Raw genomic sequence first — 26,713 nt, forward strand, 5'->3', positions numbered from 1 at the left:
CTAACACCCGTTGCCAGTCCTCCTCTTTTTGCTGAGGAAGACTGGCCCTGGGCTAACACCTGCGCCCATCTTCCTCTACTTTATACGGGACCCCACAGCATGGCTTGACAAGTGGTGCATCCGTCTGCGCCCGTTATCTGAACCCATGAACCCCGGGCTGCTGAAGCAGAGCGCGCGAACTTAACTGCTTCGCCACCGGGCCAGCCCCTCGTTGTCTTCTAAAGTACCTCATCTGGGGCCGGCCCTGTGGCTTAGCGGTTAAGAGTGCGCGCTCCACTGCTGGCGGCCTGGGTTCGGATCCTGGGTGTGCACCGACGCACCGCTTCTCCGGCCATGCTGAGGCCGCGTCCCACATACAGCAACTAGAAGGATGTACAGCTATGACATAAAACTATCTACTGGGGCTTTGGGGGGGAAAAAAATAAATAAAATCTTTAAAAAATAAAAATAAAAAAAATAAAGTACCTCATCTGTTAAATGTGTTTAAGCTAAAAAAAAAAAAAAAAGAATAAAGAACAATTGATGTTGACAAACAAGATTTCACACCAAATCTCAAAAACATTAAGATCTTTTTTTTTAAATTTTTATTTATTTATTTTTCCCCCAAAGCCCCAGTAGATAGCTGTATGTCATAGCTGCACATCCTTCTGGTTGCTGTATGTGGGACGCGGCCTCAGCATGGCCGGAGAAGCAGTGCGTTGGTGCGCACCCGGGATCCGAACCCCGGCCGCCAGTAGCGGAGCGCGCGCACTTAACCACTAAGCCACGGGGCCGACCCAGCATTAAGATCTTTAGAGATACAGAAATTAATAGAATGGCTTCTAAATTCTTCATCAAAAATTTAAATTCCACAGTATTCCACTCACTTTTTATAGATAGGAAATTGAATTTCTGTCCATCATTTTAGTCTGTTTAGACTACACATTCTTCTGTTCCCTTAGTCCTCTGCTGGCCTTCTGTACTGTGAGTTGGACCCACAGACATTCTCACACACTCAAACATGGACTCGCATCTTGCACTCTCTTACGTATAGTAAATAAATGAGCTCTGAAGCCTGTAGCCATCATAACTCCTCTTCTCCTCTTTTTTTTTTTCTTTTTCTTCTAGAAAGGGGAAAGAGGCTAGGAAAAGCTTTGTAAAGCCTATGGATTTAGCTAACAGCAAGAAGTAACAGATGCCCCAACCATAACAATCTGAAACCTGGCCTGTAAATCCTTTTACTTAATGATCTTCTGTAGTGGAGAAAATGTGTATTGTCTTTTGGGTGGCACCGTTCAGTGAAGATCTGTTTGTGTAAGCTTGGAAATGTAGTTTGTTAGTAGATACTTAGCAACTGACCATTTTCTTTTTTACTAGATCCATTTTCAGTCAAGAGGAATGTTGCACGGAGCTTAAACAGCCAGCTTGTTTATGAATATGTTGTGGAGAGATTCAGGGCAGCTTATCGGTATTTTGCCTGTCCTCAGAGGAAGGGTGGAAATAAATCTACAGTGGACTCCATGAAAAAAGAGAAGGGGAAAATAAGCAATAAGAAACCAGTGAAGTCTGATAACATGGCATCCAATTGTTGCATTCTACTTGGGGAAAGCACAGAAAAAATAAATACAGAAAGAGGTCAACCTGATAAATATGATGAAACGGAATGTACATCACAGAGATGTATTACTAAAGATGACAGTTTGTTGGTAAATGAACTAGATTTGGCTGAACATGGACAGGAATCTTCATCTCTTTCTACTAATGAAGGCAGTGAATTGGAGCCAAAATCAATTAAGAAACAAGATGATGTAGTGCCTTCAGAAACTTGTTTAAAAAAGGAGTTCAGCCAGTGTAATTGCATTGATTATAAATCCCCTGACCCAGATGAATCTGCTGGTACAGACTGCAGGTCAAATTTAGAAATAGACAGTTCACATCAGATTGTGAGCACCAACATATCTGCTACCTCTTGCAACTGCAAAACTACAGAAGATGCTTCTGACCTTAATGATGATGATAACCACCCCACCCAGGAATTATATTATGTGTTTGATAAGTTTATTTTAACCTCTGGCAAGGTAGGATACAGTTTGTAAACAATCTGTACGATTTTGTGGTGGTTGTATGATTCTGTATTTATAGTTTTTAGATTCAAAAATGTAAAAATAGATTCTGTGATGGTAGACTGTTGTTTTGGAATGATATTTTGGTGTATATATGTTTTTTACTTTTTGCGTTTTTGCTTATGGTTGCCTTTAAAGAATGTATGTAAAACTCTAAAAGATTTCATCACTACTGTATTGCTAGTTGGTTTGCTTTACTTTCTCGTATATGAAAGGATTCATCAGATATTTTATGAAAAGCAGTTTGGCAAAGGCAGCATATATTTTAAATTTTGCTTATTTTTTATACGTATGATTACTTTTTTCTTCCACAGAGGAGAATATAGGGTTTGTAAACTCTAAAGTATTCTCTTTTAGAGTTTTTTGGCTGGAGGTGGGGGGCCATGATTAAGAGTATAAAGTTACTAAAGGTAGTTGAATGAAAACTAAGATCAGGAACCAAAAAAATGAAGAATCCACACTCTGTCTCTGCCACTGAGCTTCTCTTTGGATTTTGGCATATCCCTTATAAATTATAGGAGTCTTAACATTTCTACTTTTAAAGCAGGATAGTCTGAACTTTAACTCAATAAATAATAGAAAGTAAAATACCCCAGTGAACAGAAAATAAGCAATTACTACTTTGGTAATAAAAGAAAGTTTTAGCTGCGTCACATTGCTTCAAGTGCAGTCAGTGTACATAAATGAAATATTATCAGTGTCCAGGATGAAAAAATGATTATATAGATCATGTGTAAACCAAGTAGAATATTTTTTTAAAAACCTGGAAAGTCATCCAGTTTTATTGTTTTATCAATAATTATTTATTGACAAGCTTTAAAATTTTTAACTTAATTACTAAACTGTATTTCTTCATTTTTTGTAAGGCTACACCTGGTGCATTTCGTTTAGGTTGCAGTATTTAGGACATATGGACTATTGAAAGGGTGAAATCAATGGCAGATTTTTAGAAAAGCCTCTTAATTATATAACTGCAGTTTACATTTCTTATACTTCATACTGTTTTTCTCCTGGAAACTTACCTTAGGTTAACTATTTCTCCAATTTAAATTTTTTCTAGTTAACTGTAACAAATTTCTAAAATTTTATGATAAATATGCCATTTTTTTTTAAAGCTTTGAAAAGCTGATAGAAATTCCTATGGTAATGTTAATTAGCCCACAGCACAGCGTTCTCACAAATAGAGGTTTCGGTATATAATTTGCATCAGAGTTCATGGCTAGGTAAATGTTCAGGCTAACCCTGGAGGAAGAAGCTGACTCCAGGATCTAGGCATATTACAGTAAAGAAAAGAGTAATGCTGTTCCTTAACCATATGTGTTTTGTCTAACTAATTGGGATAAGTTTTTACTGTTTTAGCTACTTGTCTGGTAGTCTATTGGAATACATTTAAAAGGTGGTACAGGATTTGAAATTAAGTTCCTTGTGTGAAGCTAATTTATTTTTTAGAGCTCAGCCCTGCAGTTTGGTTTCTTGAGTACCATGCTAATGTAATAAATTGAACCAACTAGCCAAGCAAGGGTTCTGTAATTGATTGATTCAGAAGATAGACAATGTTTAGATTGAAGTGAAAGGTACCACTTGAAATTTCTTTATAATCTACTTTGTTAAAGATCTTCTTAGTAGATTAATATGTAATACATATCTTTCATTTTGGGAATTGATCAAACTGAATTAACCCATACATTTTCGATCTCCTGGTATTTCTTGTATCTTACATCTTCAGGTAAATCTAATCTTTGACAATATTTTAGTGGAAAAGAAAGTTGGTTAGCTCAAAATATGTTTTTTACATTTAACTCTGCATTTCATTAACATGCTTTTTTGTTTTTTTTACCTCCTGAGAGCATAGGTTATCAGAACTGAGTTACATAAAAGAGTCTTTTTGGACCCACTTTCTAAGTAATGATGAAGTCCCTCACTAGTTTATTAGATTATTAGATTATTTTTTTACCTTTGTGTAGCCGCCAACGATAGTATGCAGCATCTGCAAAAAGGATGGCCATTCAAAAAATGATTGCCCAGAGGATTTCAGGAAAATTGATCTAAAACCTCTACCACCAATGACAAATCGATTTCGGGAAATACTTGATTTAGTATGTAAAAGATGTTTTGGTAAGTCTTTTATTACTAGAACTGTTGAGACTAGATTATTTCTTAGATTTTGAATATTTATTTTCTTATTTAAAAACAGTTTGCTTATATTTTGTTTTGGTAGAGGTTTTTGAATAGTCTAGAGACCCAACCACAGATATTTACTAAATGCCGACTATATGCAGGGCACTGTGGTAAATGCCAAGGGGAATACAGAGTTCATATGTGTTGCTTTTAAGGAGCTTAGACTCTGGATCTGTGCTGTCTGATAGGGTAGCCACTGGCCATATGTGGCTATTTAAATAAAAATTAATTAAAATTAAATAAAATTAAAAACTAAGTTCCTCAGTTATACTATCCATATTTCAAGTACTACGTAGCTACATGTGGCTAGTGGTTACTGCACTGGACAGTCTAGGTAGAGAACATTTCTATCCTTGCAATGCTCTTGCATAGTGCTGCTCTAGATGGATGTATAAAACATGTAAGATTGCCATAATTGGAAGCAGAATATGTTACATGCTTATAGTAGTGGTAAACAAAAGGCAGTACAAACACAATTTTGACTGGGGTGGATCAGAGGAATTGGAGTTAATAATGTGGTATTTGAGATGGACTTTGAACTGCAGTTTTGGATATAGGAAATTATGCATAAAAGCATAGGATGTATAATTAGTTTGGGAGAATATTTACCTTAGATTTGGTAAAGTATAAGAAAAGCAATAGAGAGAGATAAGGCTATAAGGGTATTTTGGGGAAAGCCTTACATAGCTTTATTCAACAAACATTTATGGTATACAGGGATAAACTCTCACTCAGCACTTGCTGTGTCCCAGGTAACAGAAAATTCCTGATGTCATAACATTTAACATTCCTTCCCTATCCCCACCTCATGCCAGGCAACCACTTATCTGCTTGTTGTCACTGTATATTAGTTTGCATTTTCTAGAGTTCTATATAAATGGAATCACATAGAATGTATTCTTTTTATTTTGGGGTCCAGCTGCTTTCATTTAGCATAATTATTTTGAGATTCATCCATGTTGTGGTATGTATCAATGATTCATTCCTTTTTATTGCTGAGTTGTGTTCCATTGTAAAGATGTACCACAGTTTGTTTACCAGTCACCTGTTGATGAATATTTGGCTTGCTTCTGAATTTTGATTATTACAAATAAATCTCTGCACGTTCATGTAGTATGAGTCTGGATATGGACATACGCTTTCATTTCTCTTGGGTAAATACCTAGTAGTTGAATGGCTAGATCATGGCACATTTTTTTTTAGCAGCTTTTTTAAGATATAATTCACTACATTTGCTTTTATTTATTCAGTCATTTATTTATCTCAGTATGGACTCATGAATATTTTATACTTTGGGTTATAATCCAATACTATTTTATGTTGTTGCTCAGATTGTTCCAGGTTTGGCTATTGGGAGCTCTTTCAGTTGTGTCCCTTTGATATATCCCCATCAGTGTGTGTGTAGGTTTTTTTGTTTGTTTTTTGGCACTTCCTTACTTTCTGGCACTATAAGATGCTCAACCTCATCATATATATTTCCTGCCCCAGACCTAGAATTAGACATTTCTCCAAAGAGCCCTGGTTCCTTTTATTGCAGAATAGTATTAGAAACCAAGATCTGGATGCTATAGTGCTTGTTATTACTGAGTGCTGTTGCTTCTAGGCTTTCTCTGAGTAAGAAAATTTATGTGCGTATAGTAACCCATGTATATACACATATCTATAAATATTTCTATATGTGACCATCTTATCTATATTAAGCTGAACATGATTTTATACTGATATCTCCAACTCTAATACATTACCACATGGCTCATTCTAGCCTCTTTTTCCTGCTTATCTGTAAATTTCCCACTCCAACAGTGAGAAACCTGGCTCCCACCATTTGCTAGCCATTTATTTAATTGTTCCACTTAAGTACACGTGCATTATCAGAACTGTTATTATAGCATTATCAGAACTGTTATTATCTTGTACCCCTTTGGGAAACAACTTTATCAGTTACAGTGCTTATGTCCATTTCCTTTTGCTCTTACTCTTGTGGACTTCACTCATTTTCAGAGTTACTTAGGTTAGTACCTTTTCTCCTACTTTCTTGAGTGAAGTTGTCTTACACATTTATAACACAATTAGATTCTTTTGTTATAGTCTACATTCCATCCTGAGATTCCTCGACCTCCTAGATGATTTTTTAAAATTTGCATACCGTAAAGTTCACTCTTTGTGCTGGGAAGTTCAGTGGGTTTTGATAAGTGCCTTGTGTCATGTATTACCATTATAGTATCATACAGAATAGTTTTACCACACTAAAAAAGTAAGCCACCTGTATTTCAGCTATTCAACTTGCAACCACTGATGCTACATTTGTTTTTCAAAAGCTGAATGTTATTTTATTTTATGGGTTTTTTTTTTTTTTTTTTTGTGAGGTGATCAGCCCTGTGCTAACATCTGCCAATCCTCCACTTTTTTTGCTGAGGAAGACTGGCCCTGGGCTAACATCTGTGCCTATCTTCCTCCACTTTATATGGGACACCGCCACAGCATGGCCTGCCAAGCAGTGCATCAGTGTGTGCCCGGATCCGAACCGGTGAATCCCGGGCCACCGCAGCATAGCGCGTGCACTTAACTGCTTGTGCCACTGGGCCGGCCCCTTATTTTGTTTTTTTGTGAGGCAGATTAGCCCTGAGCTAACATCCAATGCCAATCCTCCTCTTTTTGCCGAGGAAGATTGACCCTGGGCTAACATCCGTGCCTATCTTCCTCTACTTTATATGGGATGCTGCCACAGCATGGCTTGACAAGCGGTACATCGGTGTGCGCCCCAGATCTGAACCCTAGAACCCTGGGCTGCCAAAGCGGAGCACGCGCTCTTAACTACTACGCTAGTGGGCTGGCCTCTGAATACTATTTTAATTCATTACAGTAAATTACTGCTGTGTTCCCATTACTGTATTAACTCTTGGGGATGAGTCTAGAGGAGGAGATAGAAAAAAATAAAATAAAAGACTGTTCTTAAGGAATGTATGGCCTTATTTGGAAAAAGAAGACGAATATAAATGAAATACCTAGAAAACTAAAAGGACAGTATAAACTAAACTGGCAAGCAGTTTGGAGAACTAAGGAAATACAGTTAAGGAGAGGTCATTGAAGTCTGTGGTTGGGCAAAGCAGCTTATAGGGGAGATATGCATCTTGACTAGGCATTTGGGGAAACTGGTAGATTTGAATGGGTCACATGCCTAGCATAACAATATGAGTATAGTCTTAACAGGAGGGAACAACAAGCATGTATATGGGAAAGAGAGTATATGGGAGAGAGTATATAGGAGAGAGTATATGGGAGGAAAACTATTAAATAATTTGTAGAAGTAAATATATTTTATAGATATTTCATAGGGAAAATGATCATGTGAAATGTACATAAATTTATAAAAATTATTTTTCTGGTCTCCTTCTGGCCCTTCCTTCCCCAGTAAGTTTTATGATTTTAAAGTCAGAGAAGTCAACAAATAATGAAAAAATGTTAAGTAAAGTTTTTAGGTAAAATATTGAAGACATTTTCAGATTCCATTTTTCTTACTTTCTTTTTCCTTTTTCTTTTTTTAACTTAGATGAGTTATCACCACCTTTCTCTGAACAACACAACAGGGAACAAATTTTAATTGGCTTGGAAAAGTTTATTCAAAAAGAATATGATGGTATGTCATATGTTAAAAATTGATTGCTTTTGTTATTATAGTCACCTGGTCTGTTTCATTCATTTATTGAAAAAGTATTTATTGAATGTTAGTGGTAGGTACTACTCTAGGTGCTGAAGATACAGTGCTAGTAAAAGAGGTGAAACCTCTCATAAAGCTTATATTAAGAAGAGGAGACAGTCAACTAACAAGTATATAATGTAATATCAGGAAATAATAAGTGCTATTAAAGTGTAGGAGTTAAGAGGATAGTGATGGGGTGTTATGATAGTTCTCTCTGATAAGGTGACATTTGAGCAGAGCCATGAATACTATGAGGGAGCAAGTTCTATAAATATCCAAAGAGAGAACATTCTAGAGAGAAAGAGTAGCAAGCACCCCAAGACTGGATTATGTTTGGCATGTTTGAAGGCTAAGGAAGTCGTTGTGGCTGGAGTGGAGTGTGTGAGGTAGACTGTAATAGAAAGATGAGGTCAGAGAGGTAGTCTAGAGACTGGATCATTAGGATTGGTACAAGGATTTTGAATTTTGAGTGTTTAATGAGAACCTTCTGGAGGCTTTTAACACTTAAGTGACGTGATCTGACAGAATAGAGTATAGGTCCATAAGAATAGAAGCAAGCAGAGCATTCAGGAGGCTGTTGCATAGGTTTAGATGAGACATAATAGTCATTTGGTAGAGTAAATGAGAAGTGGTCAGATTTAGGATATATTTTGAATGTAGAGCCAATAGGATTTGCTGTTGCAGTCCATGTTAGATGTGAGAAAAAGAAAGGAGTCAAGGATAGTTTCAACCTAGCAGGAGTGGGTTTGGGGTATGGGGGTGAAGAATCAAGAGTTCTGTGGCCAAATATTTTAGAAAAGAGTAAAGAGTTGATTTATAATCAGAATGAATTTGTACTTTTAAAAGATGATCTGTTATGTGCTATAAGATTCCATTTTTTGTTATATTTGCTAGTGTATAAAGTATTGACCAAATCTAAGTCCCTGTTTTATTAAACTTATGCACATTTTTGTTTGCTTGTGAACACAGCTTCTTTTATGTCTCAGTTGTTATTGACATTTCAAGTAGAGCATCAGAACTGAACTGGAGGATTAAGTTTTGAAAATATAGAATTTGTTATCTAAATGGGTAGTCTGCAAGAATTAATAGGAAGGAAAATCCAGTCCTGTTAAGCCACAGCTTGTTTCAAGTGGCACCTGTTATTGAATGACATTAAGTGTGAAGGGATAGCCCTATCATAATTTATATCAAATGGATTAATCACTCACTTTTGGAGGAGAATTAATTCTGTGTAGTAAGGTGATATTTATAAAACTGTTTGAATTGTGCCCTGAAAAAACTAATTTATTTTCAAGAGATAAATCTCTAAATATTGATCTTAACTATTGGTAGTGATGTTGAGAATGAATAAAAGTACATGAATTTATGAGATAGTTTAGTTGGAAGAAATGAAATGACTTGATTGTTTGGAAGTGGAAGTTGAGAGAGAAGTGTTAAGAACCACATGTGTATTTCTGACTTGGGCAAGTGAGTAGATGATACTATTTGCTGAGAATAGGGCTTACAGGAATAATAGTGGGTTTGAGGTAAAGTTGATAGTTTAGTTTTGACTTGTTGAATTTATGATGTCTGTGGAAAAATGGAAAAAGCAGTTAAATACATGGATGTGGGAACTTGTGCAAAAGATCTGGGCTTTAGATGAGTGTTTTGGAATTTCTCAGTATATCTACCAATGGTAGTAATTTAAGCCCTAGAAGTGGATAAGATCATGTTGTATTAGGCCATTAGTGGGTAATAGAAGTATCGTCTTTCCTGCTAATTGTACAACTCTTGAATTTTGTTTTCCTTTGCTTAGAAAAGGCAAGGTTGTGCTTATTTGGCTCTTCTAAGAATGGATTTGGATTTCGTGATAGTGATTTGGATATTTGTATGACCCTCGAAGGCCACGAAAATGCAGAGGTAAGAGTTAGTGTTTGGAAGGGAATGTGGAAGTTTTTCTTCCAGTGATGAATCTATTTTTAATTTTGTATGTAATATTGATGAAAATATATAATGTTATTCTTTGTATAAATATATTAGCAATAGCAGTATTTGAAATGTAAAAGCATTAGCATTACCATTTTAGAAGACATTTAAGTATTTAAATAAGTAAATTTACTGTTTCACTAATTTTATGGTGCAAAAACCATGTCACTGAAAGTCACAATTGCTTTGTAATGAATTTTTGGAAAAAGTTAATATACTATAGAGTTGGAATTTTTTTCATTAGAACCATTGAGAAGCTGGTGCTTCAGTTTGGTAATGAACACTGATCTCACTTGCTCTGTCTTTTCATATCTCTTCCGTTAGATGATGTCTTTGTATCATTAAAGATAGGAAATAAAGATGGACATCTAATTTATAAATGAATTGTGTTCTACAAATTAATTATAATTTTGGGGCACTCAGAACACATGTTTTCTGTAGAAGCAATATTATAAATGATGTCTTCTAGGATAGCTTTTAGAAACTCATTTTGGGTGGGGAGGGGAACTAACTTATTGAGTCCCCAATATACACTTTTACATACATTATTTCATTTCACTCTTACAACCACCTTCGAGGTAGATAATTTCCCCCATTTTACAGATGAGGAAACTGAGGCTTTGAGAGATAAACTGACTTGCCCAAGTTCACACAGCTAGTAAATGTTGGAGCCGGGATTCGTACCCAGGTCTGTCTGACTCCAGAGTTCATGCTCTTTCCATTGTATCTCACTGCTTCTCTGTAATTTATTTAACCCATAATGTAGCTAAAATATAGTACTAATAGTACTGTAGAACCTAACCAGTATCTGAAATTGAAAGCTTTCTGAATTCCACCGTGAGATGCCAGGAGCAGACCTTCCCCCAGAGCAGTCTCAGCAGTGCGAGTGGGTACTTATGCTTTCTTTCTTTGTGTATCAGGCCTCAACAGTGGGAATGAGATTGTCCAAGCTCCAGTAAAGAAAGGGATTGATTGGACAGGGAAGAAGTGTCCCAGGCCTTCCTAGCAGCAACTAGAAAAGGAGGGGATTCCTGTAGTTGCTCATTCTTTTACCAGCAGAGCTGTTGGTTTTAAAATCGGGGACTGCTTGCAAGATTGGGGTGAGGCCAAGCTTCTGGCATCGGTAGTGGTGTCAGCATAGCCTCTTTTGTATTATAAAAGAATTCGACAGGATAGTGTACCTATGCGTTTCTGAAATAGTTTTTTCAAAAGGTGGTTTTTAGATTATTGGGACCATAGTGAAGATGGCAGTGATGTCTGGTAGATCCTTATTTCTGGCCCTAAGAAATTGCTTCTGGCATTAATTAATGTCTTCTTGTTCTATAAAGAAACTTAAAATTTGTAAATATTTTAGTTCTCCTTAACTAACTATACTCAGTGCCATCTACCTGGAAAGAGGCTGCTTCTCTCCATTTTGAAGAGCAAGAATTGAGGGAATAGGAAATGGTTTTTACCCAGGGAGAAGGTTAGGATTTTAGATACCTTCTATCTAAAATTCAGTAATCAGACCTCTAATCATTAAGGGTTTGTATATTATCTGTGCCATTCACAGTGGAAACTTGAAACAGTGAAAAAAAATAAATTATTCTCTTCCAGGTGAGCCATAATTGAAACTTATAATTTAGCATAAGTTGTACCCTTGCCTAATACAGAGAAAAATAACATCTTTTATTTTATTATGTGTTAATTAGTAACAAAGATTCCCTTGAAATCCCCAGGTTAAGCTGCAATGGCTACTGCTCTCCTGTAGCTAAAAAGAGCATGTTGGGGATTTGCAAAAGTGGTGTTAGTAGTAAGTGTGGGCCTTGATGTATATACCCTTCAGTTTAATCTGTATAATACCATTATCTTCCCTGTTCATTGTATTATGGTTGTCATCATAATATCAACTTTGCTGTCTCTAGTTTTTAAAAAACCAACACATTTAAATTTGCAGAGAATTTCCTTGAAGAAGTAGGTGCTGGTAATAATAGGATTATTTTTCTTTTCCTCATCAACATAATAATAATAAATAGCTCACAGACTTGAAGTGCTTATTTTGTGCCAAGAGTGCTGCTGAATATTTTACATACATGTCTCATGTAATCCTTCCAACTACTCAATAGGGCAGGAGTTTATGGTTATCTTGATTTTATAGAATAGTAGTATGAGGCTCAGAGGGGTTAAGAATCTGGTCAAAGTCACACAGCTAGTCAATACTTATTCAAGATTTCAATTCAATTCAAATTCAAGATTTGAATCCAGGATTGTATAAATTGAGAGCCTATGTTCTTAATCACTGTACTATTTTGCCTTCACCAAACCCATCTCTGGTTGTTTATTCATGTATTTGAAAACATTATTCTCCTGTCTTGGTGCTTCTCAAACTTTAATGTGGATGTAAATTACCTGGGGATCTTGTTAAAATACAGATTCAGTAGACGAGGGTGGGGCCTGAGATTCTGCATTTCTATCAAGTTTCCAGAGGATGCTGATACTGCAGGTCTATGGACCACATACTTTGAGTAGCAAGGTTGTATAGAGCTTATGGTTGGAAAGTTTAAATGCTAGTATTAAATGCTTAGATTAAAGTAGAATTTGCACAAGACCAAATCAAGTCAGATACACTTGAATTTATTATTTATTTCTTTTGTTTTTTAGAAATTAAATTGTAAGGAAATAATTGAAAATTTGGCAAAAATTCTTAAGAGACATCCAGGTATGAATTTTAAATTACAACTTTAAAACAACAGAAAATATTTTTTAGTTTTATGAAAATTATTTAACCTAGTGAAGTTTTTTTTTTAAATCAGGTTTAAGAAATATTTTGCCTATAACTACTGCCAAAGTGCCTATAGTAAAATTTGAACACAGACGAAGTGGTTTAGAAGGCGATATCAGTTTATATAATACATTGGTAAGTTTCTCTTTCTGTGTAGAGCCAGGTATGTTTACACTTGTCATTTTAAAAGTTTACAGATCGTTGACTATACTTTTATGTTTAAAACTTTCAAATGTGAGCAGTATAAGGAAAAATATTTTATCAATCATCTTGATATTTCCTTCAGATTGAAGATTAGTTTTTGTTTGACTCATTTACAGGTATTTTAAGTTTTATATTTATATTCATTTGGAGTGTTATATCTTTTTATCTGATTTGTAAATTTAATTTTAATAAATTTGAAATGCTTTCAAATATGTAATTATTTTTCAGGCTCAACATAACACAAGAATGCTAGCTACTTATGCAGCTATTGATCCTAGAGTGCAGTACTTGGGATATACCATGAAAGTGTTTGCTAAGGTATTGATGAAAAAGTTAATGATCTACTTTGTTCTAGTACTCTTGATAGTTAAAGTGAAACATAGTGATGTCAGACTTGTGAAAAATATTTTCTCAGTTTTGTTTACCTGAGCATTTAAAAAGAAACACTCAATATTAAATGGTTTAAATTTATACCTATTAGAGTAGGGTGATTCTTAGTTTTTTCCTGTGTGTGCTCTATTCCCATGTGCAACACACTAGTAAATATCTCAATAGTAAAATTTCTCAATGCAGTAATGATTTTCAACCTCAGGCTTGGGAGTTGGCATACTATCCTAGTTAAGAATCTCTGGGTTAGGAAATCTGGTATTTGGGTTTAGTGATAAGTTTTTCTGGCCAAGAAAACAAAACAATAGCAATAAAATGTTATGTTTCTCCTATTATAACACTTGTAATACTGAATTCTGTTTTTCTGTTTTTTTGCTAAGTGTGTAAACTCCATAACGGTGGAGACCTCTGTATCCCTAGTTCAGTGTAGTGCGTGCTTTATCGTAATTTCTCAATAAATAGTTAATTTTGTGAATGTGTTGGTGGAAGGGTTTTAGTAGGGGAGTGATTTGGTCACATTTTCATTTATTAAAGCCCATTCTTCCAACAGAAAGACGTATTTGTTTAGATATTCCTATAGATGTCTTTGTAGACAAAGGTCATCTTAGAAAAGAAAGATATCCAGCCACATACTCCAAATCATATTTGATCCAGCTGCTTTTCTAGATTCACCTCACAAAATAACTCCAACATGATAGTTCTGTACTCCCTTTTGGTCATGAAACCAAGTAGTCATGTCAGAGAAATCATTCCTCTCCCTTCATTAGCTAAAGCCTTACTTAAGGGAAGTCTCTGAGGATTCTTTTAGGTTTTCTTTTTTTTTTTAATTAAAAAATTTTTTTGGAGTAGCCAACATATTCATGTGATTCAGAATTCAAAAGGTCTAAAGGGGTTTATGGTGAAAAATCTCCCTTTCATACCTGTCTCTCAGCCAACCAGTTCTTCTTGCTAGAGGCAACCACGTTCCTCTGTATCCTTCCAGAAATATATTATACCAGTATAAGCAAATACATGAATTTCCTACCTCCTTTTTGTTACAAGTATAAACACACTGAAAACATTGTTTGTTTTTAATAACTACATACTGTACCACTGTGTGGGTAGTCATCAGTTTTTTAAACCTCTGCTTTACTGATGAGCCTTAAGTGTTTCTGATTTTTTGCTATTAAAACAATGCTACAATAAAAAACTTTTTATTTAGTCATTTCACATATTTTTTGGCATATTTGCAAGATAAATTCTTAGAATAGAATTGCTAGGTTTGGGCCGGCCCCGTGGCTTAGCAGTTAAGTGCGTGCGCTCCGCTACTGGTGGCCGGGTTCGGATCCCGGGTGCACACTGATGCACTGCTTCTCCGGCCATGCTGAGGCCGCGTCCCACATACATCAGCTAGGAGATGTGCAACTATGACATACAACTATCTACGGGCTTTGGGGGAAAAAAGGAGGAGGATTGGCAATAGATGTTAGCTCAGAGCCGGTCTTCCTCAGCAAAAAGAGGAGGATTAGCATGGAGTTAGCTCAGGGCTGATCTTCCTCACACACACACAAAAAAAATTGCTAGGTTAGGGGAAATGTGCTTTTGTTATTTTAATATTGCCAAATTATTCTTCATAGAGTTTATGCTAATTTATACTCTCATCTGTGATATATGAGTGCCTGTTTACCCACACCCTCTATAACAGTTTGTTATTGAACTTTCGGATATTTGCCAGTTTGATGAGTTAAATGGTGTCTCAAAGTAGCCAATACTTCTGCATGGATAAGATTTTAAAATTTTATTTTTAGTCATTATATTGTGTTTCTTTAGCGATGTGACATTGGAGATGCTTCCAGGGGAAGTTTGTCTTCATATGCTTATATCCTTATGGTGCTGTACTTTCTGCAGCAGCGAAAACCACCTGTTATCCCAGTTCTACAAGAGGTAAGTGTTTAAGACAACTGTTTAGGAGTTTCTTGTGAAAACAGTTGATCTGAACACAGTAGATCTTGCTCAGTTCATGAGATCATGAAGGATTTTCCATCATGGACATCCTATGGTATAATCAAACAATGAACCTTTTTGAAAAGTTTGTTTGGGAGAATATAAACTACCAAAAGAATATTAGCTGACAGAACTATTGAATATCTTTTGCAGCATTTTTGTATTTCACAGTCTTAGAATGCTGCAGATGATTATGAAATTCTTGTAGCCATCTGTGAACTCATATATTATAGTCTCTCAGATGCAACCACGTAAGTTTTTTCTCTCCCTCCTCCTGCCTGGGAATGAAGTTTGATTTATTCCTGTGTATATTTCAGTCAACTTTGTGAATTTGGTTGAGAGAAAACCCAAGGAAATTCTTCCTCATCTCTGTAAGGTCATGTTAATTGCATTAAACATAAGAATTTACATCAAAAGAAACAGATTATACTCATATTCACTCAGATTTGGTGACTCATAGGGTCTCTTTTTGTAGCCAATTTAGGTACAAAGGAGTTCTTAATCATCCATCTGTTCCTCTTCATTCTTGGCACAGTGTGGATTTGCAAGCATTAGGGAGGATCCAGTTCTAATTTCTTAGAAAGGTGGTTATTTTGAGGTAGGAGAGAAGCATCAGAATTATTTGGAAAATTACATATTCTGATTTCACGTAAACTTTGATAGTCATGGCAAAGAAGAAAATCACAAAATAGCAAGCCATATGGTGGGTGTGGTGTCAGATGGCCTTAGTAAGTTTTAAAAAGCTCTAATGAATGCCATGTGGTTTTAGCAGTATTTCCTTCCCTCTTAAACAAACAGTGGAAGAAAAATAAAAATTTTAAATATCTTTTCCTAGCAGAAGATTTTAAGTCACTGAATTTATGTTGAGTGATGTGTTTTTTAATAAGGTTCTTCACTGTAGGATATTTAAAATTTAGCATGATTTAATTAGGCCTTCCAAGGCCAAGATCATTCTCTGTATTAGTCTAATTGTTGTTAGGCTTTAAATTTGGGGATCTTATGCATAATTTCCTCAGTAATATCATAGCAGCTGTTTGCCACTTTGACAGAATACTATCCTTAACCAAAATGGTACTATGATTAACCTAAAAATGAAATACAAATTTTGTTTTCATGGTGGTTTGTGTTCTCTCATTATATTACCCATGGATGAGGAGCCATTGAGGCAGCATGATATAATGGAAAGAGCAGGGCATGATTTTGGAGCCAGAGATAACTGGTTCGAATCCTAATTCTGTCATTGTGGCCTTCAGCAAACTGCCTGACCTCCACTAGTCTGAGTTTCATCCTCAGTAAAAATGTAATGATAGGGCCGGCCCCGTGGTGTAGCAGTTAAGTGCGCCTGCTCCGCTGCTGGCGGCCTGGGTTCAGATCCTGGGCGCGCACCGAGGCACCGCTTGTCAAGCCATGCTGTGGCGGCGTCCCATATAAAGGGGAGGAAGATGGACACAGATGTTAGCCCAAGGCCAGTCTTCCTCTGCAAAAAGAGGAGGGTTGGCATGGATGTTAGCTCAGGGCTGATCTTGCTCACACACACACAAAATATATATAATGATAGTATTATTATTTCAGTGTTGATATAAGGAACAGTGACATTGAATGCCTTTGCATATAGTAGGTGCTAAAGTAGGTGTTCATAAATGGTGGTTGCTTTTATTGTTATTTTTATTGTTATTATTATTAGAAAAATGTAAGTAGGATTGCCATAGCCAACTTCAAGAATTCTCCCATTATCTGCTTAACAGACAGTGATTGATGAAATGAGAGACAGTCCATGGAATGTTTTCCATCATAATGAGCTCTGATTGTGGGGGGCTTTGTGATACATATGAACTGATAATATATGGATTTTTGCTTCTGGCATTTTTTGCTTGTCAAATGGGACCCCATTGTCCATTGCTCTGGCATCATTTAAGTATTGGTCATTGGCATCAATCAACTTGTAAGGGTAAGGATTGTTTAATGAAGCTGATGATCTTTGACTCCATTTGTAATTGAACCTAGACTTTGAGTGACTGGGTAATAAGTAAGGCTCTGCTAAGAGTATTTTTCAAGGTCAATAATACACAGTTCTTTAGGTCAAAAGGAGTTTTTCTAAGCAGAATGATTTTGCTGTATTCTAGCAAATCATCATGAATAACAGTAAATTTTTTCGTAAAAATTAATACTAAAAGAGGATTAGGGAGTTTTATTCACACTTGATATTATGATCTTTTGTGTTTTCTAGCTTATATCAGCTTAAAAATTGCAGTTGAATGGATCAACCTGAGGACATTATGCTCAATGAAATAAACTGGTCATAAAAGGACAAATACTGTTTGATTCCACTTATGTGAGATACCTTGGGTAGTCAAATTCATAGAGACAGGAAGTAGAATTGTGGTTACCAGGGGGTAGAAGGAGAGAGGAATGGGCAATTATTGTTTAATAGGTTCAGAGTTTCATTTTTGCAAGATGAAAAGAATTCTGTGGATGGATAGTGGTGATGCTAGCACAACAGTGTGACTGTACTTAATTCCACTGAACTGTTCACTTAAAAATATTAAGGGGCCAGAACTCTTATCACTACTAGTTAATATTTAGCATAGTACATGGACTATGACAATATTCATTTAAATTTAAAATTTCTGATAAAATATTAATCTTAGTATTTTGAGAGGATGCTGCATATAAAATTGATTTTCTTATTTTGCAGCAACACCCTCACATACAGTTGCCATTTGACATTTGTGATGTTAGGTTTAGAGAACTTTTTTAAATGCTGCTTAAATTAAAATTTTAATGCCTGAAAAGAAAAATATTACAGTATTCTAAGATAAGGTATAGAAAACAAAATATGACATCAAAACCTATCAATGATGCTTTCTTTTTTGCAGAATAATGTGTTTTGAACAATACAAAGAGTCACAGTTCACAAGACTCAGTTCTTACTTTAGCAATAATCCAAATTACTATATCTTTAAAAGACTAAAGGTCACTCATGAATAATCAAAAGCATGACTGCAATGAAGGTTGATTAAAATAATAGAAGAATAAAATAGTACTATTGTAATCAGTAAATCCAAAATCTCAGTGACTTATCACAACAGAAGTTCTCAGTTACTGCCATAGGGAAAAGGCATGCTGGCAAGGGGACTCTACTCCACACAGTCATTCAGGAACACACCTTGATGGAGACTACAGTAAGCAATATAGGTAGAGTTGCCAGAATTCACAAATAAAAATACAAGACACCAAGTTAAATGTAAGCCTCAGGTAAATGGTAAGTAATTTTTTAATATAAGTATGTCGCATACAATATTTATATCACACTTATAGTAAAAAATTATTTGCCGTTTATCTGCAATTCAGATTTAATGGGGTGTGCTATATTTTATCTGGCAACTCGGACACATGGCTTTCAATGTTTGCTGAATGCCAATATCCAGACAACAGAGAGGAGAAAAAGGAGTAGAAAATCACATGGTTCCAGGTTGACAGGAGGAGGCAGGTTCTAGTTCAGTCCTAGAATTAGCATGCATTACTTTTTCCCACGTTCCATTAGCAGAACATGGTATCGTGGTCACACATATGAAAACTTGGTTGAAAGTGTGCACTGCCGCTATGCTCAGAAGAAAAGACAAAGGTATTGATGAGCAGCAAATCAATTTCTGCCATACCAATGGTTCATGATACATTACCTCACAATAAGTAGTCCTCAGCAATATGGAATGGTATTTAAGAGAAAAGGCATTGGAATCAAGGAATTGGGGACTTGCAGTATATGAAAAATTATAGATGAAGACATCTCAGCTGTCTTGCTAACGTGGTACAGAGGTAGCATTACTCAGTATAGAAAACAAAGAGATTTATGACTTAACATCTGTTATATAGTAACAAAATTGTTACAAGATGATTTGCCCTGCAGCTAAGATATGCTTAAAAAGAAAAACAGGGGCTGGACCGGTGGTGTAGTGGTTGAATTTGCACACTCCACTTCAGCGGCCTGGGGTTTGCAGGTTCAGATCCCAGGTGTGGACTGACACACCATTTGTCGAGCCATGCCGTGGCGGCATCCCATATAAAGTAGAGGAAGATGGGCATGGATGTTAGCCCAGGGCCAATCTTCCTCAGCAAAGAGAGGATTGGCACTGGCACTGGATGTTAGCTCACGGATAATCTTCCTCTCTCACACACACGAAAAGAAAACACACGAAAAGAAACACAATGCAATAGGAAATGAAAGACTATCTCTGATATATATCATTGTATATGTGTATATAAAATGAGAGGATTATGAGGCTTATGAAGAACATCACCTAGATGGCAGTCGCACACTAAGGACAGAATTACAAAGACACCCTGAAGCCTTCAAACATATGTGGACCATGAACATATCTCAGGAAAATTTCTCTGTTTAATGCTACTAATTTCAGGGTTCAAAGAATAAATGGCTTAGAAATACTGTAACTTGTAGAAACGGTACGAAATCATACTGACATATGGCTTTAAGCAAATATATGTTTAAAGTGGAAGTATGTTTTAATCTATGTTTTTTAGAATCACACATATTAGAATTTAGTCTTCTACTATGAAATCTTTATTTTGAAAGTGAATCCATGGCTCAAATATAACTTTATCATGTGGTAGTTACTTATTAAGAAAATGGAAGGAATATTTGGAAAGCTATAAACCTTGTTGGGAGTGTTTGTCATGAAAATCGAAATAAAAAAAAAGTGACATGAAGTGTAGGAACACTTTTCCTTCAAGAAGTCACCAATATTGCCCTTCTTTTCTTGGTCCTCCTCTTAGTCCTTTCTAGACCTTGGTAGCCATTACACAAGGAAGTAGCACTGAAGGGACTGAATTCTTTCTTCTCAGATTTGATGTCCAATGCAAGTTGCAATGTGTCCTCTTCTTTGTATTTCTGGTGATCTACATGACCCCCATGGTGGGTAATATTGGAATGATCCTACTCATCAGGACAGATTCCAGACTTCAGACACCCTAGAACTTTTTCGTACAACATTTTCCTTTTTTTTTTTGACATGTATTATAGGTCTGCTATCACTCCCAAGATGCTGCAAAATTTGAGAGTAGAAAATAAATCAATATCGTTCAGGGCTATGTCATACAATTATTGATTTATGCCGCATTTGCGACCAGTGACTGTTTCCCTGACTGCTATGGCAGTGGACTGGCATGTAGCCATTTGTAACCGACTTTGCTATCCCATAGTTATCTTTCCAGGAGCCTGCATCCATTTGGTAGCTTGTTCATAAGTCATGGGCTCGATAAAGGCTTCTGTACACACAGGTTTTACATTTTCACTGTTTTTCTTCAAATCCAATACTATCAATCACTTTTTCTGTGATGTTCCCCCAAATCACACCCTTTCGTTCTCCAACATTGACATTAAAATCATGCTGCTTGTTGTCTTGTGTGATTTAACTTAATGTTCACTGTGTTGGTCGTCATCTTTCCCTACGTTTATATCATGATCACCGTCCTAAAGATATCATCTACTGCAGGGAGGAAAAAAACCTTCCTTACGTGTGTCTTCCACCTGACAGGCGTCGCTATTTTCTATGGAAACCTGTCATACATGTACTTATAGCCTCATTCAATAATCCCCAGGAGAATATGAAAGTGGCCTCCATATTTTATGGCATCTGATTCATTTAAACAAATTTCTAAATCACCTACAAAGAGACTCTTCATATGTTCTATTCCAATTACTGCATAAACCTGAATGTAGAGTAAAAACACTTCTTTGAAAAACATACACACACACACACACACACACAAAATATTAAGGGGCCAGCCCGGTGACGTAGTGGTTAAGTTCGAGCGCTCCACTTAGGCGGCCTAGGGTTCACAGGCAGGTTCGGATCCTGGGTGTGGACCTATGCACCACTCGTCAAGCGATGCTGTGGCAGCATCCCACATACAAAAGAGAAGAAGATGGGCGCAGATGTTAGCTCAGGGCTAATCTTCCTCAGCAAAAAGAGGAAGATTTGTAACAGATGTTAGCTTAGGACCAATCTTTCTCACCAAAAAAAAAAGATGGTATATTTTATGTTACATGTATCTTACCACAACTAAAAAATTGCAATTTAAATATGGCAGTAGATGTTAAAATATTACAATAAAATAAGAAAGCAAGTATGGAAATGTATAGGGTCACTCCTTGTACAAATATGATTGACTTGTTTGGTGAGGTTTTAGAGGGAGGGCTGAGTGCTTAAGTGGAGGACGATTGGTGTTGAGAGAAAGAGAAAAGAGAGCGAAGAGAGAAACAGAAAGAGAAAGTATGTGTGTGTGTATGTGTGTGTGTAAGAGAGAGGATAGCGTTAGTGCTTCTAAGGGCTGAACAACAGAGTGGAAAGTTAGTCACTGTGAAACATGAGAGTTCATAAAAACTGGCAAAGCAGTGATTAAACACCCACTAAGGCCCACATGGCCACTTTACTATGTTATCAGCTAACATAGTTGAGTTTGGATCATGGTTGTTACTCAAAAGTAAGAATTCTCTTAAAAAGAATCAAGGTCTAGGGGGCCGGCCCCGTGAGGTGGTGGTGAAGTTCGGCGCATTCCGCTCTGGTGGCCTGGGATCCCAGGTGTGGACCTACACCACTTGTCAGCCATGCTGTGGTGGCAACCCACATACAAAATGAGGAAGATTGGCACAGATGTTACCTCTGGGCTAATCTTCCTCATGCAAAAAAAAAAAAAAAGGAGAAACAGCGGCAATAGATGTTAGCTCAGGGCGAATCTTCCTCACCAAAAAAACAAGGAATCAAGGTATAAAGAGGTAGCTTGTATTATTTCCATGTAATACCAATAATAGCATCCTAATCTGTAAGGGTAAAATATGATACTTTGGCCTCTTTAAAACCTGTTTTTCTTTTTTGAGGGCAGGATCCCATGTCTTTTGTTTTAGATATTAATATGTGTAATTGCTAGGCTCTCCCTTTTTTGTTTTATGAAATGTTGGAATTTATACTAGATGATTTTTGGTAGCTGTATTTAAGTTATATGTAAGTATAAAAAACAACTTACTAGCTTAAGTCCCTGGAAACTTGATCTTTATGTAAACATGCTTACAAAGTAAATATATTCATTCAACAAACATATATTAAGTATTCTCTATATGGCAGGCTTTGATGTAGAGGAATTTTGGCTCCAGAGATAAGTTATAGTCCTTGCCCACAAAGAACTTAAACCTGAGAGTGAAATTAGAGGGGCCAGACATGTAGTTAATTTTGTAAATCACTGTTCCATCTAAAGTGGAAGGGGACATGGGGACCACCTTATCTAGTAGTTTTAAAGTATATTCTGGTAAGCTCTAGAAGCTCATTAGTATATCTTTGAGAAGTAAGGTAAGGAAGAGGTGGGGTATGTTTTCTTCATTCAGTCTTCTGTCAGGGTACCTCTGCTTTTATCTGTTTTACATATTGAGCTTCCAGGAAGGTTCCATTTTAGGAAAGAGTTCTGCAGCTTAAAAGAAAAATAAAATTTGAAAACAACTGACCTAATTAATCTAATCTCTCATTTTCATTGGGAAAACTGAGGATTTAGGAGGATTCTTGCCCAGAATCACTACTTGACAGGTCTAAGACTAGAAATAAGGTCTGCTGACTCTAAACCTGTTGCAAAGCATCTCTTAAAACTTTTATAGAAAATAAGTCTCAAAATTGCTTGTAGAGCCAGCCCTGATGGCCTAGTGGTTAAAGTTTGGTTCCCTCTGCTTCGGTGGCCTGGGTTCGGATCCCAGGTGGTGAACCACACTACTCGTCTGACAGTAGCCGTGCTGTGGTGGCAGATCACATAGCAGAGCCAGAAGAACTTATAACTATACACAACTATGTACTGGGGCTTTGGGGGAAAAACAGAAGAAAAAAGGAGGAAGATTGGCAACAGATGTTGGCTTAGGGCAAATCTTCCCCTATAAAAAAAATTTAAAAACTTTATAAAAAAAAAAATTGTTTGGAGGCCAGCCTGGTGACGTAGTGGTTAAGTTTGTGCACTCCACCTCGGCAGCCTGGGGTTTCGCAGGTTCGGATCCCAGGTACGGACCTGTGTGCTGCTTCCCAAGCCACGCTGTGGCAGGTGTCCTACATATAAAGTAGAGGAAGATGGGCACAGGTGTTAGCCCAGGGCCACTATTCTTCACTAAAAAGAGGAGGATTGGCAACAGATGTTAGCTCAGGGCTAATCTTCCTCACCAAAAAAAAAAAAAAAAATGCTTATAGAGGTCAGTTTTGCCTATACAGTCATCTTATGGGATACTTTTCTTCTAGTGAAGTAGCATTATTACCCACCCCTTCTTTAAGACAGTGAATTGTAATTCATAATTAATCATGAAGATTTTAACGATCTTTATCAAGATGTCAGAGAAAACTACCTAATTTTCTATTTAAAAAAATCAATGTCCAGGGGCTTTTCACCCTCATATGATACAGATAACTGATTAAAGGTACTAGAGCTCTTCCCCTAAACAAAGAGTTCCATTAATTTTTTGGGGGTGCACAATCAATAGTTATTATCTATTCTGTATCTCTGTATCTATGATATTTTGATGAAAATGCCTCTTTTTTTAGTTTTACTTCATTAATCTTGGGCTGGATGTCTTTTGATAGGTGAAATAGGTAACAACAAATAACATCAAATGTGTCATTTGGAGAGTCTGATGCTCTTAAGATATTCTTTCTGAGTTTGGTCTTTCAGATATATTTTATTCATTAATAACTTGGCATCACGGTATGCCATCCTGACATGTTTGTTTTGGAAGAAGTATTTCAGTATATCTATTATAGGTAAATTCTAAAATGATATGAGGCTTTTTGGAAAAAGTTGGATGACTTGAAATCTAATAATAAAATTAATTTTTTATGCAGATCTTTGACGGAAAACAGATTCCACAGAGAATGGTTGATGGCTGGAATGCTTTTTTCTTTGATAAAACAGAAGAGCTGGTAACTTTTTCATAGTCTTTGTTATAAAATGCTCACTGATACATGTTAGGATTTGCGTAATTTAGTTTAATAATTTTACTTGGATTTGGGGTTCATGTTTTGGATAGGTGTAGACGTTTCTCTCTCTCTCTGTCTCTTTTTTTCTCATCTGTAGAAAAAGCGTTTACCTTCACTTGGAAAGAACACAGAAACATTAGGAGAGCTTTGGTTGGGACTGCTTCGCTTCTATACCGAAGAATTTGATTTCAAGGAATACGTAATTAGCATTCGGCAGAAAAAGTTGTTGACAACTTTTGAGAAGCAGTGGACATCCAAATGCATTGCAATTGAAGGTAATCATTTAGCTGATATTAAATCAGGAACAAAAAGACCCAAAAAGCGAGAATTTCATTTGGCCAGGTAAATTGAGGGGAAAACTGAAACACATTAGAATTTGGAAGATTCTTCCTCTTGATTTTTATCAGTTTCCATTCTTTAATCTGTAATTTTAAAAGAATAATTTGCTGACTTGGATGACTTGCTGACTCAGTTATATAGTATTAAACTCTTCTTATGGCTACTAAGTATATTTTATGTTACAAAGAACATAATTCTTAAAATATGAACATAAGTCTTTTTAAGAACATAATTCTTAAAATATTAAAAAATAAAATATTTCTTTTCTAGACCCTTTTGACTTGAATCATAACCTTGGTGCTGGAGTTTCTAGAAAAAGTAAGTTTTAAATATAGAAGTCCCCTGCTTTTAAAGCTCTTACATGTTAAGGTCTGCATCTTTTATTGTTTTCTTCTTTCTTCACTAGTGACCAATTTCATCATGAAGGCATTTATCAATGGAAGGAAACTTTTTGGTACCCCCTTTTATCCACTCATTGGCAGAGAAGCTGTAAGTTTATATAATTTGAATTCTGAATCTTTTCTTTTTTCTTATAAAACTTTTTTTGTGTGTAGTACAAGAAACCTAATTCTGTTTCCAAGTTGGTGTTAGGAATAGGGAACGAGATGGTTATAGCTTCCTGTGCTTTTTCTTATTGTACTTATCATAGTTCATAATGAGATATCTATTTGCTAAATTTTGTTTATCTCTTTCTTAAATTCTGTCTCCCCTATTAGACTATATAGCTCCATGAGGACAGAGTCCATGTCCATGATGTTCATCATCATATCTCCAGTGCCTATTGTAGTGTCTGGCACATAGGATGTACCAAATATGCATTTGTTGAATGAATGAGGGTGGTTAGTCAAGACTCAGGATCCTTAAATTTTGAATTTGAGGTGCTACCCAGTGCCCCTCTTCCATCGCTAGAATTCTTGATGAAAATGTGAACAGAGGGGGACAACACCAAAGAAATATTTTATTGTTTGCTGAGGCTTCTGCTCTAATTTTGGTGTAGCCCTAGTAAGCTGAATTAGCTGGCATGGAACTGAGAGGATTCCTTTTGCCTGAACTGGATGGCATAGTGTCCCCCGTCCCTCTTGGTCTTACTCTGGTTTTTGCTTGCTTTCTAATGGGAGGAGGTCTCAGTTTCACTTCCAAGGGAAGAAATCTATTATTATATAATGTATACAATCTATTATTGTATAATGAAGATCTTTGATCTTGTTCAGTCCAGCTTTTAACACTCTTTTTTGGGGATGTGGCATAAGAAAAGTGGAGAGAAATTTAGAGCTTTTTTCCCTTGGAGCACTGGTTCTCAAACATTTTTGATTGTCCTGCCTCTTAGCAGGGTGATAATAAATAAGTAGAATGGAGAGAAGTAAAACAGTAGAATTTGAAACAACACAGAAGTTGTGCAAGAACAAAATGTCTAACAAAAGGAAAATCCAACAATAATTTTACTAACATATTAACTAAAATAGCAACAAACGAAAAGCATAGATCAAAACAAATGTGGTGATGCCCTCACTGATCAAGCATTTTACCTGAAAATTGTGGGAATTCCAGCTATTAGTGTGTATAGGTACATATGTTCATTAGGAACCTAGCAGTTTCATACAGTCAGACTTTTTAGTAGAATACTAAATTAGAGTCCTCAATAAATTGGAAATGTGCAATTTCAGATTATGAATACAAAATTTTAGTAACTCATAATATCTCAGTATAAGTAGTTCTAATAAGGATATCAAAGTCTTTGATCTTGAATATCATTTGATGTAAGAGCCAGACATTAGTTTGGGGCCTATGAGAAGGAGCCTATGAGTTGGCTGACCATTTTTTGATCTACTTTATTCTGTTATAAAAGTCAGTATACGGGGGCCAGCCCCGTGGCTTAGCGGTTAAGTGCGCGCGTTCTGCTCCTGGCAGCCCGGGTTCGGATCCTGGGCGTGCACCCACGCACCGCTTCTCCAGCCATGCTGAGGCCGTGTCCCACATACAGCAACTAGAAGGACATGCAGCTATGATATACACTGTCTACTGGAGCTTTGGGGGAAAAAATAAATAAAAATTATTTAAAAAAAAAAAAAGTCAATATACA

At 36.2% G+C, this 26,713-nt stretch overlaps 1 protein-coding gene and 1 pseudogene across 12 annotated transcripts in view; both read left to right on the forward strand.

The window, feature by feature from the left end:
- The window catches only part of TUT4 (terminal uridylyl transferase 4), a 133,985-nt gene that overhangs the window by 87,605 nt on the left and 19,667 nt on the right, over positions 1 to 26,713 (forward strand). For all 12 annotated transcript variants that reach the window (XM_087445932.1, XM_087445935.1, XM_087445930.1 and 9 more), the window contains 12 exons: positions 1,357 to 2,057; positions 4,067 to 4,217; positions 7,831 to 7,917; positions 9,776 to 9,879; positions 12,586 to 12,643; positions 12,738 to 12,841; positions 13,139 to 13,228; positions 15,107 to 15,220; positions 24,160 to 24,237; positions 24,392 to 24,569; positions 24,904 to 24,951; positions 25,040 to 25,122. In XM_087445932.1, coding sequence (XP_087302058.1) covers positions 1,357 to 2,057; positions 4,067 to 4,217; positions 7,831 to 7,917; positions 9,776 to 9,879; positions 12,586 to 12,643; positions 12,738 to 12,841; positions 13,139 to 13,228; positions 15,107 to 15,220; positions 24,160 to 24,237; positions 24,392 to 24,569; positions 24,904 to 24,951; positions 25,040 to 25,122 — 1,796 coding nt within the window. The remainder of the gene's footprint in view (positions 1 to 1,356; positions 2,058 to 4,066; positions 4,218 to 7,830; positions 7,918 to 9,775; positions 9,880 to 12,585; positions 12,644 to 12,737; positions 12,842 to 13,138; positions 13,229 to 15,106; positions 15,221 to 24,159; positions 24,238 to 24,391; positions 24,570 to 24,903; positions 24,952 to 25,039; positions 25,123 to 26,713) is intronic.
- On the forward strand, positions 16,000 to 24,237 carry LOC147914043 (olfactory receptor 5AK3-like; annotated as a pseudogene).

This window comes from Ceratotherium simum, chromosome 22, assembly GCF_057802395.1.
Source record: "Ceratotherium simum simum isolate JZ-2026a chromosome 22, ASM5780239v1, whole genome shotgun sequence".
Lineage (NCBI taxonomy): Eukaryota > Metazoa > Chordata > Mammalia > Perissodactyla > Rhinocerotidae > Ceratotherium > Ceratotherium simum.